The 12,964-nt window shown below is 47.2% G+C and overlaps 1 protein-coding gene across 5 annotated transcripts in view; it reads right to left on the bottom strand.

Annotated features, from left to right (window-relative positions):
- Positions 1 to 12,964, bottom strand: part of TRANK1 (tetratricopeptide repeat and ankyrin repeat containing 1) — an 82,173-nt gene that overhangs the window by 11,277 nt on the left and 57,932 nt on the right. For all 5 annotated transcript variants that reach the window (XM_061196485.1, XM_061196486.1, XM_061196483.1 and 2 more), the window contains 5 exons: positions 11,814 to 11,960; positions 10,344 to 10,500; positions 7,639 to 7,727; positions 5,217 to 5,320; positions 4,973 to 5,105 (listed from right to left, as the gene is read on the bottom strand). In XM_061196485.1, the coding sequence (XP_061052468.1) occupies positions 4,973 to 5,105; positions 5,217 to 5,320; positions 7,639 to 7,727; positions 10,344 to 10,500; positions 11,814 to 11,960 (630 nt within the window). The remainder of the gene's footprint in view (positions 1 to 4,972; positions 5,106 to 5,216; positions 5,321 to 7,638; positions 7,728 to 10,343; positions 10,501 to 11,813; positions 11,961 to 12,964) is intronic.

The following is a 12,964-nucleotide window of genomic DNA, read 5'->3' as shown; positions in this document are numbered from 1 at the left end:
ACTAGGCAAAGGGTATGAACTGGCAGTTTGCAGTGGGGGGAACTTAAATGACTAACAAATAAATGAAGATGCTCAACCTTGCTAATAACCAGAGAAATGTAAATTAAAGCCACAGTGAGATACATCCATGAGGTCTGCAAAAATTAGAAAATCAGAACCCTCTGAACGTGGTCATGGATATGGGGCACAAGGACCCCTCATGCACGGAGCGGTACAGCTGCTCTGGAAAGCAAAGTGGCTTTCAACTTTCACTTGATGAAATTAAACACATGCACCCCCTGGGGTCAGCAAGCCCACTCCTAGCAGTTCACAGCACTGGAAGGGGATGCGCTGTGTCATAGTACTTGTGTGTGGCAGCTGGGAGTTGGTGGCGACTCGGATGTTCACCACTAGGGAAATGGGTAAGTCAAACGCAGTGGACGCCCATTCTGGAATACAAACAGTGGTCAGAAACCTGGCCGGACCTTAACACCATAGCAGAGGGTGGAAAAAGTTAAGCTTAAAATAAATATGTACAGAGAATACTATTTATTCTTCGGTTATGCATGTGGATGGGGACATATATTAACCGCATTGGAATGGCAGCCAATGAGAAGAGAATGGAAATGGCCATGAGGAGGAAGAGGATGAAGAATATAAAACGATGGTGGGTTTGCGTGAACAGAAGAGTATATTCCACTACTCTTCCTCTCACGTTTCCTGCCCAGCTTATCAGTTAATCCCGTTGGCTTGGCTCTCCCAACATTTCCCAGACAGGACCCCTTCCTAGCCCCTCCAGCACCATGGAGGCAATCCAAGCCGCAGCATCTCAGCCTAAGCCGCTGTTCACCCCTCCTAACTGGCCTTTCCGCTTCTACTTTTGCTGCCTACAGAGCTCTCCACAGAGCATCCCAATAATTCGTTTCATGTCACCCCTCCAATCAAAACCTTCCACTGGCTCCCCCTCACCCCGGAACAAATCCAGTCCCTACCATGGACCACAAGGTCCTACCTGATTTGTTCCTGCCACACTCTCTGGCTCATTTTACCAGTTTGACCCCACTCACTCTGCTTTGGCCAAACTGGCTTCCTTGCTGTTTTTCAAACTCGCCCATACGCTCCCACCTTGGGGGCTTTTATCTGCAATGTCCTCCGGAAGCAGCTGTTCTCGTGGTCTCCCTGCAGAAATCAGCTCCCTGACCCCGCCTGCACCTAAAACGGCGCTTGACACCCTCTCTCCCCTCCCCCAGCCCTCATCCCCGCTGACATCTTCTGTACTATTGGCTCTGTCACCTCTCTCCCACACTAGAAAGGAAAACTACAAAAGGCAGAGGCCCCTGCTCTGCTGCCTGTTGGTTGCCAAGCGCCCACAGTGCCTGGTACACACTGGGGGGGCAGCGGGGGGCTATTTGTTGAATATTTCATTTCCTAACTCGACTGGCTGCACCTGACATCCAAAGAGAAAACAGAATCAAAATGGAACAAAACAAAATGCATATGCCAGACTCTCTAATAAATCTCAGCTGGGTTTTATTTAACAAGACAAGCTACACGAAATGCCAAAATACGAACAAGATCCAGGTGTGAGGTTCTTCTATGTCCAGAGACCTCACAGACCAGGGAGCTACTAGACCCATTTTGCCACATCAATCAAACCCCATAACCATAACCACTAGCCACCTTTTCCTCTCCTTGACAAGGCTGACTACTCAGAAGAAAGCCCCCAGGGTGAACGCAGACTCCCTTAGGTGCAAGCGTGCACCCAACTGGGTCGAGAGAGAGGAGGGCTGGCTCTAAGCAGGCCCCCTGCCTGGGTCTCTGGGCTCCTGCCGCCCACAGCAAGGGCCCTGAGAGGTTTCCAGGGAAACCAGTGTTGACCTCTGGAGAGGCAGGAAGTAGGCAAGGCAGAGGAATCCCTGAAAGGAAACCTTCTGCTCCCACAGCCGCCTCACAAACCCTTCTCCCAGGGTCAGCACACGTCTGGGGACCGTAAACAGGGAGGCGGTGCGGCCTAAGGATTTTGCAAAAGGTGGTCAACTTGAATCATGCTGGCTAGTTTGGTAGGATGACCGCAAGAGGTCTGATGCTGTCTGAGGGTTGAATATCCTGCCAGGGAGGGGCCTGAGCAAAGAAAGGGACCAGACTCTTCCCCAGCTAGGGCTCAGAGCTACTGGAATGTGCTGGCGAGAGAAGGCGGAAGGAGCTGGCACCGGTGGTCAACCCTGGGGACGTGAGGAAGGCCGGCAGCCTGTGTCTCCAGGACCAGGGCGGCCTCCACATCCTGAAGGCACTGAGGTCCTGGAGAAGGGGACGTGGGCCGGACATCTGACCTCCTGGGCCCCACCCCGCTTTCAGAGGTGGAGCTCGGCAGGCCTTGGGGAGGCAAGGTGAGCAGACAAGGAAGGGGGCTCTGGCTCAGCCGGGATGGGCACTGTCAGGCAAACAGGGGAAAGCAACAGGTTCAAGCCTGTCCCCTGTCGCTGTCACTGCTTAGGGCCCAAGGGGGTGCCTTGGAGATGGAGGCCAGGGGACAAAGGAACATGGAGAGTTCAGAAACCATTTTAGTTCCTGGAATCTTATGACCCAAACTTCCTTCCCACGCTGAAATCCTCATTCCACCCCCTTCTCCCACATGCTAACTAGTCACGTCCCATACTAAACATGGGGCAGGGAGGGCAGCCTTGGGACGGTCTTATCTTCTCTGACACTGACTTGGGGCCACACTTCAAACTTCCCAGGAGGTCCCACCCCAACCCAGCCCAATGCCCAGGGTGCTCTGAGGGTCCAGGAGTTCCTCCAGTTCACATACAGACATGAACAACCCCCTCCCTACTGGACGGTCATAACACCTGACGCAGGAGGAAATGCAGCAGCTGCAGCCAGGAACCCTACAGCAGCACCCGTGGTGAGGACCGGATGGTTTCACGTCCAACCCACTACAACGGACACGGTAAAAATGAACTGCTTCGTATTATTTACGATAGCCAAGATATGGAAGCAACCTAAGTGTCCATCGGCAGAGGAATGGATAAAGAAGCTGTGGTACATATATACAATGGAATACTACTCAGCCATAAAAAAGAATACTACTCAGCCATTTGCAGTAACATGAATGGAGAGTACTGTGCTAAGTGAAAAAAGGTCAGAGAAAGACAAATACAGTATGATATCACTTGTATGTGGATCTAAAAAATACAACAAACTAGTGAACAAAACATAAAAGGAGACTCACAGATTTAGAGAACAAACTAGTGGTTATCAGTCGGGGGGAGGGGCAAGACAGAAGTAGAGGATTAAGTATTAGGTAAAAAATAAGCTTCAAGGAAGCGACCACAATGAGAAGACTGCGCACTGCAACGAAGAGTAGCCCCCGCTCGCCGCAACTAGAGAAAGCCTGCACGCAGCAACAAAGACCCAATGCAGCCAAAAATAAATAAATTAAATAAATAAATTTTTAAAAGTATATATATATATTAAAAAAAAGCTACAAGGATATATTGTACAACATGGGGAATATAGCCAATATTTTATAATAACTATAAATGGAGTATAACCTTTAGAAATTGTGAATCACTATATTGTGCACCTGTAACTTACATATTACTGTACATTAGCTATACTTCAATTTAAAAATTTTTTAATTAAAATTTAAAAAATGAACTGCTTTTGTACAGCATTGTGACTGTAGTTAATAATAGTGTATTGTGTATTTGAAAGTTGCTAAGAAAGTAGATCTTTTAAAATTCTTATTTATTTTTATTATTTTTTATTGAAGTATAGTTCACTTACAATATTTTATTAGTTTCAGGTATACAACACAGTTATTTGATATTTTTATAGATTACACGCTATACAAAGTTATTATAAAATACTGGCTATATTCCCTGTGCTGTACATTACATCCTGTACTTATTTATTTTACCTCTGGTAGTTTGTACCTCTTCATCCTCTTCACTTATTTTGCCCCTACCTCCACTCCTCTCTGGTAACCACTGGTTTGTTCTCTGTATCAGTGAGTCTGCTCCTGATTTGTTATCTTTGTTCATTTGTTTTATTTTTTAGGTTCCACATGTAAATGAACGATCTTAAATGTTCTCATCACAAGAAAAAAGATCATCACTATGTGTGCTGACGGACATTAACTAAACTTACTGTGGTGATCATTTTGCAATTTATGTATATATTGAATCATTATGCTGTACAACTAAAACCAATTTGATATTATACATCAATTATACCTCAATAAAAAGAAGAAAAATTAATCACTAAGAAAATCATCACCTCTCGATGTCACAGCAATGCCAAATTGCCATAAAAATCTCCGTCTACTTTTCTCTTTGGAGTTAATCTTGTTGCAGATAATAAGAGTCTGTGGCCTGTGCCAGCCTGCAGACCACACTGTGAGCCCTGTGCTCTGGACCAGCAACACTGTCCACTAGTGCTTCTAGAACAATGGAAATGTTCTATCACAACGTGCACTTGAGACGTGGCTAGTGAGACTGCGGAAGTGAATTTTTGACTTTATTACATTTTAGTTAACCTAAATGTTTAATTAAGCAGCCACATGTGGCTAGTGGCTGCCAGATTGGTCAGTGCAGATGTAGAGTAATTGCTGGGACACAGAGAAACCACCATGTAACTACCAGACCGTCCACCCAGGCTGACTCCAGACTGAACATGGAGAAAGAAAAGGCAGGAATATTCTAAAACCCGTCTTCCCTTTGATGTGAACATTTGGCCTCCCTGTGGTTAATAACGGGTCGCAAACATTCGCAGACATGGACACACACACACACACACACACACAGTCACTGAAACCATCTAAATGCTTGAGCACATGGAGAAAGAAGGGCGACCCACAGAATCGACAGGGCCAACCTCTCCCTCTTGGGAGGATGGAAGCCCTTCCTGACACAGGCGGACGCTGGGGGCCACCCTTCCATCTGCCGCATGGAGCCCAGTTCTCCTAGGAGCAGCCGTGGGCCAAACGTACCTTTCCCAGCCTCTCGCACAGCTGGGCGCACAGCTGGAACTCCTTGGCGTAGGTCAGACACTTAAGGGACAGCTTTGGCTCCTTGCACTCCAGATACGTCTTGGCCAGTTCCAAATATTCCACCTGCTTTTCCCTGGGAGGGGGAAATAGAACAGAGTTTCCATGGAATATGGTACCAGTAGATTGAACCTGCAGCTCTCTCTCAGAGAGAGAGCAAACCCGAAATGACCCCCGAGGCTCTTACTTGGGGCTGACTTTCTTGGATTTCATGTTCAGGGCGGCGTTGTGGGCCAGAGCCAGCTTCTCCTTCTCCAACGCACCTCCCTTTTGGAAACACTTGGCTGCAACCTGGAACAGATCAAAGGTTTCTTTTTCCAGCAAGGTCACAGAGGTGACACAGGAACAAGAGTTAAAGCACGCATTCCATGTTTGCACGGACAAAGCATTGGGCCTCACCCCAGCCAAATCCGAGAGGGAGGGGCAGGAAGGTGCTGAAACACTAAAGAAAACAGCCTCAATTGGGACTGACATATACACATTGCTACATATAAAATAGATAACTAATAAGGACCTACTATATAGCACAGGGAGCTCTACTCAATACTCTGTAATGACCTATGTGGGAAAAGAATCTAAAAAAGAGTGGATATATGTATATGGATAACTTACTATGCTGTGTGCCTGAAACTAACACAACATTGTACATCAATTATACTCCAATAAAAATTTTTAAAAAAGAAAAGAGAAAACGGCCCCAGAGGATAAAGCCTAACTGTGTTACCAGCTAACACTTTGGACTCAAAGCTTCCCTTTGGAAACACCGAGGAGCCATGGAAAAGGCATATCAGACATATTTTTACAGGTCACCATAATAACACCCTCATCTGATCTTCAATAGCCGTGTGTGAGATGTTTCATCCTTCCCACTGTATTTGGTAGCAACCTCAGGTCAAGGACATGGAGCAACTGGCCCAAGGTTGCCCAGTGGCTTTTCTGGGCTCAACATAGGTCCCCTCTAGTTGGTAACAACCAAGGCTAGTGGGCAGTGTTGGTGGAGCAGGAGCAGTGCACCTATTATGGTAGAAACGGGGACAGAGACGGTGTCCCAACACATCCCAGAAGATAACTGACCAGATCCTTGGCACATGCAGACCTGTATGTAGCAAATAGAAGATGGGCAGACAAGTGTCCCAGGGGAATCAGCCTGCTCCCTGCTCCCCATCAGCAGAAAGTTGCTGACATCATGTCTCCAAGTATGGACTACAGGGCAGAAAGTTCATGTTCTGCCCAGCATGTAGAGATTAGGCCTCAGTGTGGGCAAGAGAAGGATTAAGTGGCACTTACTGATAACACGGGCAGGATGGCATCTCTCCCCCCGGGCTCTCTGTGCCAGCCTCCCCAGTCCCGTGGGTCTCCTTTCATTCCTGTGACATGCGAAATGCTCCTTTCTGCCACAGGGCCTTTGCACACACTCTTCCCTCTGAGTGAAATGCTCTTCCATCCCTCCTCTGCCTGGTTAACTTCATTTACCCTACAGGTCCCAGCTCAAGGCTCCCACTCAAAGTAGCCTTCCCTGGCCACACCGTCCAGGACAGGCGGTTCTGGAGGCAGCTTGTCATTCACATGTGACATCGGGAACCGCTGGCACTGTGCCCTCTTCTGTACACCTGTCCTGCCCACTGTCACATCCCCATGACCTAAACGCAATGCTGGGCCCACAGCTCCACAGGATATGCTGAATGAATGGACCTCAAGGGTTTCCACTTGTATGGTGGTTCTGAGACACTTACTGACATGCAGCCAAAAACAATAAACTTCCTGAGTCCCAAAGCCCTTTAGTGGAGTCAAAATAAAGTCAGGTGAGGAGGAGGCTTTTTATAACATTCTCATCTGTGCTACTCCCCTCAAAAGATTTTAGATTCAAACATTCAAAAGGTATATTTCATGGGATAAAGAATTGGAAATCCACGGGCAATACGTATAACACCAGCTGTGTTCTGAAGCGAGAAAGGGAAAGACTTTATAGGTTTCTGATTTCATACCCACACCTGCTGCCCACATTGTCCCGCTCTACCCCCTCTCTGAAAAAAAAAAAATCTTGGTTTTATAACAACAGCCAGGTGTTTAGTCTTCCTTGCCAATTACAACAAGGATGGGCAGTGAATACAGTGCAGGGCTCAGACAACTTCTACAGCTGCATATTTATGGAAACACTATCCCGACACGACCAAACACACAACAGTGCAAACTGTTTTCTCCTCCCTTACACCTGACTGCAGGGGTGACCACAGGGCTTCAGCCCTCTCTGTATCCATCCTAGCCCCCTTATGGAGCAACTCTGCAGCTTCCCCCATCGGGAGTGCAGCCTGTTCCCCATCCCTCCCGATAGAAGGATTCCTCAGCTGGCAGAGGCCAGGACCCTTCCTCTTCCTATGATCACACGCTGGCACTTGGTCAAAAGGCAGGCTTGTCATGACCGCACGGGGGTGGTGGGGAGCGGGACAGGGAGATCTCTGCATGGCGGGTGACCTGATGTCACAGAAGGGGCAGCAGCACAAGTACCACGACCCCGACCCCTGCCCCGTCCTGGTGACAAACGCAGTGATGAGAAACCTGCTGGTGAGGCTTGACGAGGCCACAGGTCATGCAGACCTCTCTCTCCTTACCTTCCAGCACTGGTGTTTAGCATAGTAATCTCCTTGGGCGATCCACTCCGCAGGGGTTGAGGTTTTAACAAACATGCTATCATCGAGGTCTAAAATGAAAGAGAAACGTGGGTTTGCTTCTCTGGGGACTCCTTCACTGAAACCTGTTGTTATGGGCTCGATTTCGTTCCCCTACGCCCAAAATTTCAAGTGTTGAAGTCCTAACCCCCAGTCGCTCGGAATGTGACTGTATTTGGAGACAAGGGTCCCTAAAGAGGTGATTAAGGTAAAATGAGGTCATATGGGTGGGCCCTGATCCAATCTGACTGGCATCCTTATAAGAAGAGGAGATTAACACATACAAAGAGACACAGGGGGCTGACACAGAGAAAAGGCCATCTATAGCCAAGGAGAGAGGCCTCAGAAGAAATCAAACCACTGACAGCTTTATTGATCTTAGACTTCTAGGCTCCAGAACTGAGACAATAATTTCTGTTGTGTAAGCCACCCAGTCTGTGGTATTTGTTATGGCGGGCTGAGCAAACGAACACACCTATGTTGTCTATCTAGCGTTCATGTAAGGTAGAGTGTAGCTTACTAAGCCAGGTTGTGGAGGGTTTTGGGAGAAGGAGGTGGAGGTGAGAAAAGATGCTGTTTGATTTTTGAACTTTGGTCTGCCTTCCTTTCCTAGAGATACGAATTAGAAGACAGACAGCAATTTCCAGTTCCTCCTTGAAAACCCAAAGCCATGTAGCTCTTGGCAAACTCCCATGCCGGGGCCTTAGCAAGGGACAAGGTGATAGGATGTGACAGTATTTCCAAATGTGCAGACTTTGCCCTCATCACAGCAAGCAATCTGACACATCCTGGTTGGTGGACGTTGACCACTGCCACCACCTGCTATTGGTCCCGTCTGTCAGCCTCAGCAGCTGGCGGTGACTGCGCTGGCCCCCCTTGCCGAGGACCCCTGAGCACCACCAGCAGTCCTGGGGGTGGGGGCAGAGGCGACACTCCCTGGGGGTTCCGAGCCACAGCTTCATGAAACACACAAAAGGCTGAATATCAGGACGACGCGGAAGCCAAATCTGAGCCGGAAGGTCAGAGTCCCCTCAGCCAACAGATGTCAACTAGAGGGGCCAGGCAGACAGGCCAGCTTTGTTTAGGTGGCGCAAAAACACACGCCAATCCTTGCAGCCCCCCGCATGCACCGTGTGCAAAGCTGACTTTGCAGCATCTTGTTCTGGTGCTGTGTGCACTGTGAGGGTCCAGGTGACATCTTATTCCCACAGCAAAGCCCCACACAGTATCTCTGCATGTGGCCGGTGACCTCTACTGGTGCCGCGTTGAAGAGACCCCCAAATGCAAAGTCACCACACTCGTCCCCAGCTCCCCAGAACAGTGAGAACAGATAGCCTCAAAGACTTTACCACGTGCAACTCATAACTCACAATTAAGACGGGACTTTTTCTTGCATTCTTAATGCAAACAAGAGATAATATTAATTGTAATCCTTTTTCATTTTGAATTTTTAAATTAAAAAAAAAATCGCCAATCTTGATCTCTTATAATGGGTTGCCAGAACATATTGTGAGAATAAAAGGACTCTGAGATGATGGAAGGAATAAGAACCACCACGGTAGGCCAACGCACTTGTTTTCCTTTTAGTAGAGGAAGTGGAGGCCCAGGGGGAGAAAGTGGTAGCTGAATTAAGTCCCATGGCTGCACAGGTGGAAAGTTCTAATGAGAAGCCAGGTTAATCCCAAGCCTTCGACTTTTCACATTATGGCACCACAGTCAGGTCCCAGGAAAAGAGCATCTAATCCTGGTCCCCGACTGAGCCATTGGCTGTAACCAGAAACACTCTCCATAAAACTGGCTGGAAAATGCTCAGGAAACCAACAAACCTCTCTGTAGCCACAGAGCCATGGGCTTTCCCCCATCTTTGGAGAAATTCACCATGGCCTGGAGCGGCCAACTCAACAGCTAACCCCCAAGAAACAGAACAATTTTCTCCTTCATGAGGGCTGATTATTTATCTCCCAGTTATCCCATCAGGAGACCTTCATTCCATTTTTTAATTAGCTAGCCTTTGTAAATTATGAAAAACAATACATAATGATGTTGGTTTTTTTTTTAGACACTGCAAACAGCACAGAAATGGTGAAAAGTTAAAGAGGTCCACATCTAGTTAACAACCTCACACCCACCGGTCCCAGCACCAGAGGAGCCACTGCAGACACTTTCACCTTCATGGACACAAGTCGTTCTTAGTTTCTTATCATTACAAACGGGGCTGTAACGAGTACTCTCGTGCATGTTATCTTAGAGATTTTATAAAAGAGTATCTCTGGATAGATCCTTAGAAGTGGAATTACTGGGTCAAAAGGTCTGTGCATTTTTTATTTTGATAGATATTGCCAAAGAGCTGTCCAAAAGCCCACAGTTAATTTGTATTCTCCCAATAAAGCCTATTTTGTCTATTCTTTGCCCATGATCCTTACCTTTAAAGGACAAATAAAAGTTCTTCCCTGAAGGAGTTAACCCTCCCAATCTCATTACAACTTCAGTCTCCCACACACTTTAGCAATAAATAGGAACACTCATTTCTCAGAAGAATGTGGAAAGAAAGTGCTTTCCAAAAACTATACCCTTTACCCCTGGCCATAGAGCAGTTGAGAGTAACATGCTTTCTGTCCAACAGCCAGAATATTTTAATGAGCGCTTACCTTTATTTTCATCCATTTTCACGACTTCGACAAAATTCCTTTTCATGAAATATTTGAAAGCAGGAGCCCGCTTCTCTGGGTTTTCGTCAAAGATCCAGAGGTTGACCCGAGCCCGGGTGATGGCTGTGTACAGCTGCTTCAGCTCCCCGTTCAGGAGCTAAAGACAAGATCAGGACAAAGGCATGAGCCTTCAGGCTACAGTACAACGTGTCTCACTTCAACAGGCTTATTCTGATTTTGGAGAAATATTCAAAAAGTAAGTTTTATGAAGTACAGCCCAGGCCTGAGCAGGACGTGGGGAGCCCACTGTGGCCGCAGCACAGGGAAGCGAACTCTAGTGAGGGGGGCAGCGTTAGTACAGGCCCACCCTTGAATCTGCTGTACTTGTCCACTTTGAAATAATTATAGATTCCTAGGAGGTTACAAAGATACTGCAGAGAGGTCCCATGCACCTTTCACTCAGTTTACCCCAAGAGTCACATCCTACTCAATTACTGTAACTTATTTTTAAAAATTGGAGCAGTGGGAATTCCCTGGAGGTCCAGGGGTGAGGACTCCACACTTTCACTGGCAAGGGCCAGGGTTCGATCCCTGGTTGGGGAACTAAGATCCCACAAGCTGCACAGTGAGGCCAAAATTAAAAAAAAAAAAAAAAATTGGAGCAGTCCCACGCTGCTATTGTGACTATTATTAGCACTATATTACTCCTGACCTACCCCATGACTGAGGACTCTGGGTATAAGGGGACTATGTCTTAGACTCAGGGAGGACCTCCTTGATTAAATCATGCACATTTCAAAACAACAACGGATTTGTGGCTACCCAGAGGTCTGCACAGCTTGGCGGTGATTTAACATCTATGTGCAGAGCCTTCCAGGTAGTTACAGAAATAACCGGATAACTGCTCTTCTGTTTATTTGTTTTCTACTATGTAGGAGACATAAAACTAGGACAGTAGTTTCTCCCAAAGCTTTTGGTTTTTGCTGGTTCGGTTTTCTGTGGTGTTGCCCTCACTCTTGAGGCCTCTGTCAGCCTCCGTGGGTCTAGAACTCCACAGAGCTTTTTGGCTTTGGCCTACTTCTCGGTGATGTAGTAGGACGCCCAGGGGAAGGGAGACAGGGTCCCTTCACAGACAAGGCTGGAAGACAATGGTCTCCACTGACTACAGTCACGGACTTCACTTCTGAGTTCCCTGTCAGCAATGTCAGAGTTTCTGAACAGAGCTCCAGAGGCGAACAGAAGGTGCCACCCTCCCCCTTCGGCCCCCCCGCATCAAGCCTGGCTCTCTGCTGAGAAGAGGGGGTCGCCAGCGCTGAGCCGGCCACATTCCCTTTCCCATCTTCCACCCCCTAGTGCTGACGGACAGGAAGACCCGCACCACAGGCTCCATCTTTAACCTCATCTTATCGGCCAAGCCCTGCTTACTGGCTCCCAGTCAAGCAAACTCATGGACCCGTGGCTGATACTCACCTTGTACATTTCCAGATTCACCATGAGAGCCCCGCCCTGGGAGGAGCTGCGTTTCTCTAGGGGCACCTCAATCAGACACCGGCTTTCCTCTCTGGACTCAGAGGATGAAGGGGTAAATGAGGAAATGATCTTCCATTCCTTGTAAGCCTGAACAACAAAGACAAATGAAAGACCAGCAGAATTTGCTTCTGCAGTGCACACCCAGCCTCCCTGGACCTCACAGAGAACTGAGCCCCCTTTGCCTGGCACGGCGGCCAGGCCTTCAGCACCAGCCGTGAGGAGGTGGCCATCCTATGGCCTCAGAGTGGGGGTTGGGGCCCAGGTGGTGCAGGCAGGGATCAGGGCAGCTACCGGGAAGACCCCCAGACACTCAGCTAAGACGGCCAAGAAGCAGGCACATGTGCTCACTTCTAGCATGAGTGTTTAGGGCCTGGAGGTTCCTGTTGTTGAAAGAATGTCCACAAGCAGAATGGAGAGAGAAAACCAGTGTCCTCACCTCTTTTCACAATGTGTTTAAAAAATGCCACTTAGGGTCAGTCATTAAGACACATGTGACGCTTAGGGTGGTACCCACGGTGCCCATCCATGTTGTCACAAGTGGCAAAATATCAACTCGATGGTGACAAGTGGAAACTAAATTTTTTTTTTAAGGTTCATTTTATTTTTCCTTCCTTCCTTCCTTCCTTCAATTTTTTGGCCACGCCGCGCAGCATGTGGGATCTTAGTTCCCTAAGTCCCAGAAACTAAATTTTTGGTGGTAAGCATGCTGTAGGCTATATAGAAGTAGAAATACAATCTTGTACACGAGCGACTTATATAATGTTATAAACCAGTGTTGCCTCAATAAAAAATAAGTCTAAAAAATATAAATACAAAATAATTTGTGTTAAGCTTTGGGTTTCATATGACTAAGAGTCACAAATAACAAAGATAATAAAAATATAATTACTGCTGTTACACGTGGATAGTTTAGCCATGTTTAGATGAGTAATAAAATAAAGATGTAATAATTCATAAATTATTTTTACATCTATTCTACAAAATATAGTCTTGCCCTTATGTCAGCAAAATTACTAGTTGTGTTATAACTGAATTTTCACATAATTTGTGTTATATTAAATGCCCAGGATTAAGAGATGTAATTGCATTCA

This window comes from Eubalaena glacialis, chromosome 7 (genome assembly GCF_028564815.1).
Source record: "Eubalaena glacialis isolate mEubGla1 chromosome 7, mEubGla1.1.hap2.+ XY, whole genome shotgun sequence".
NCBI classification, from domain to species: Eukaryota; Metazoa; Chordata; class Mammalia; order Artiodactyla; family Balaenidae; genus Eubalaena; species Eubalaena glacialis.
Note: the sequence above shows the minus strand (reverse complement) of the source record. Positions and strands in the feature narration are given on the sequence as shown.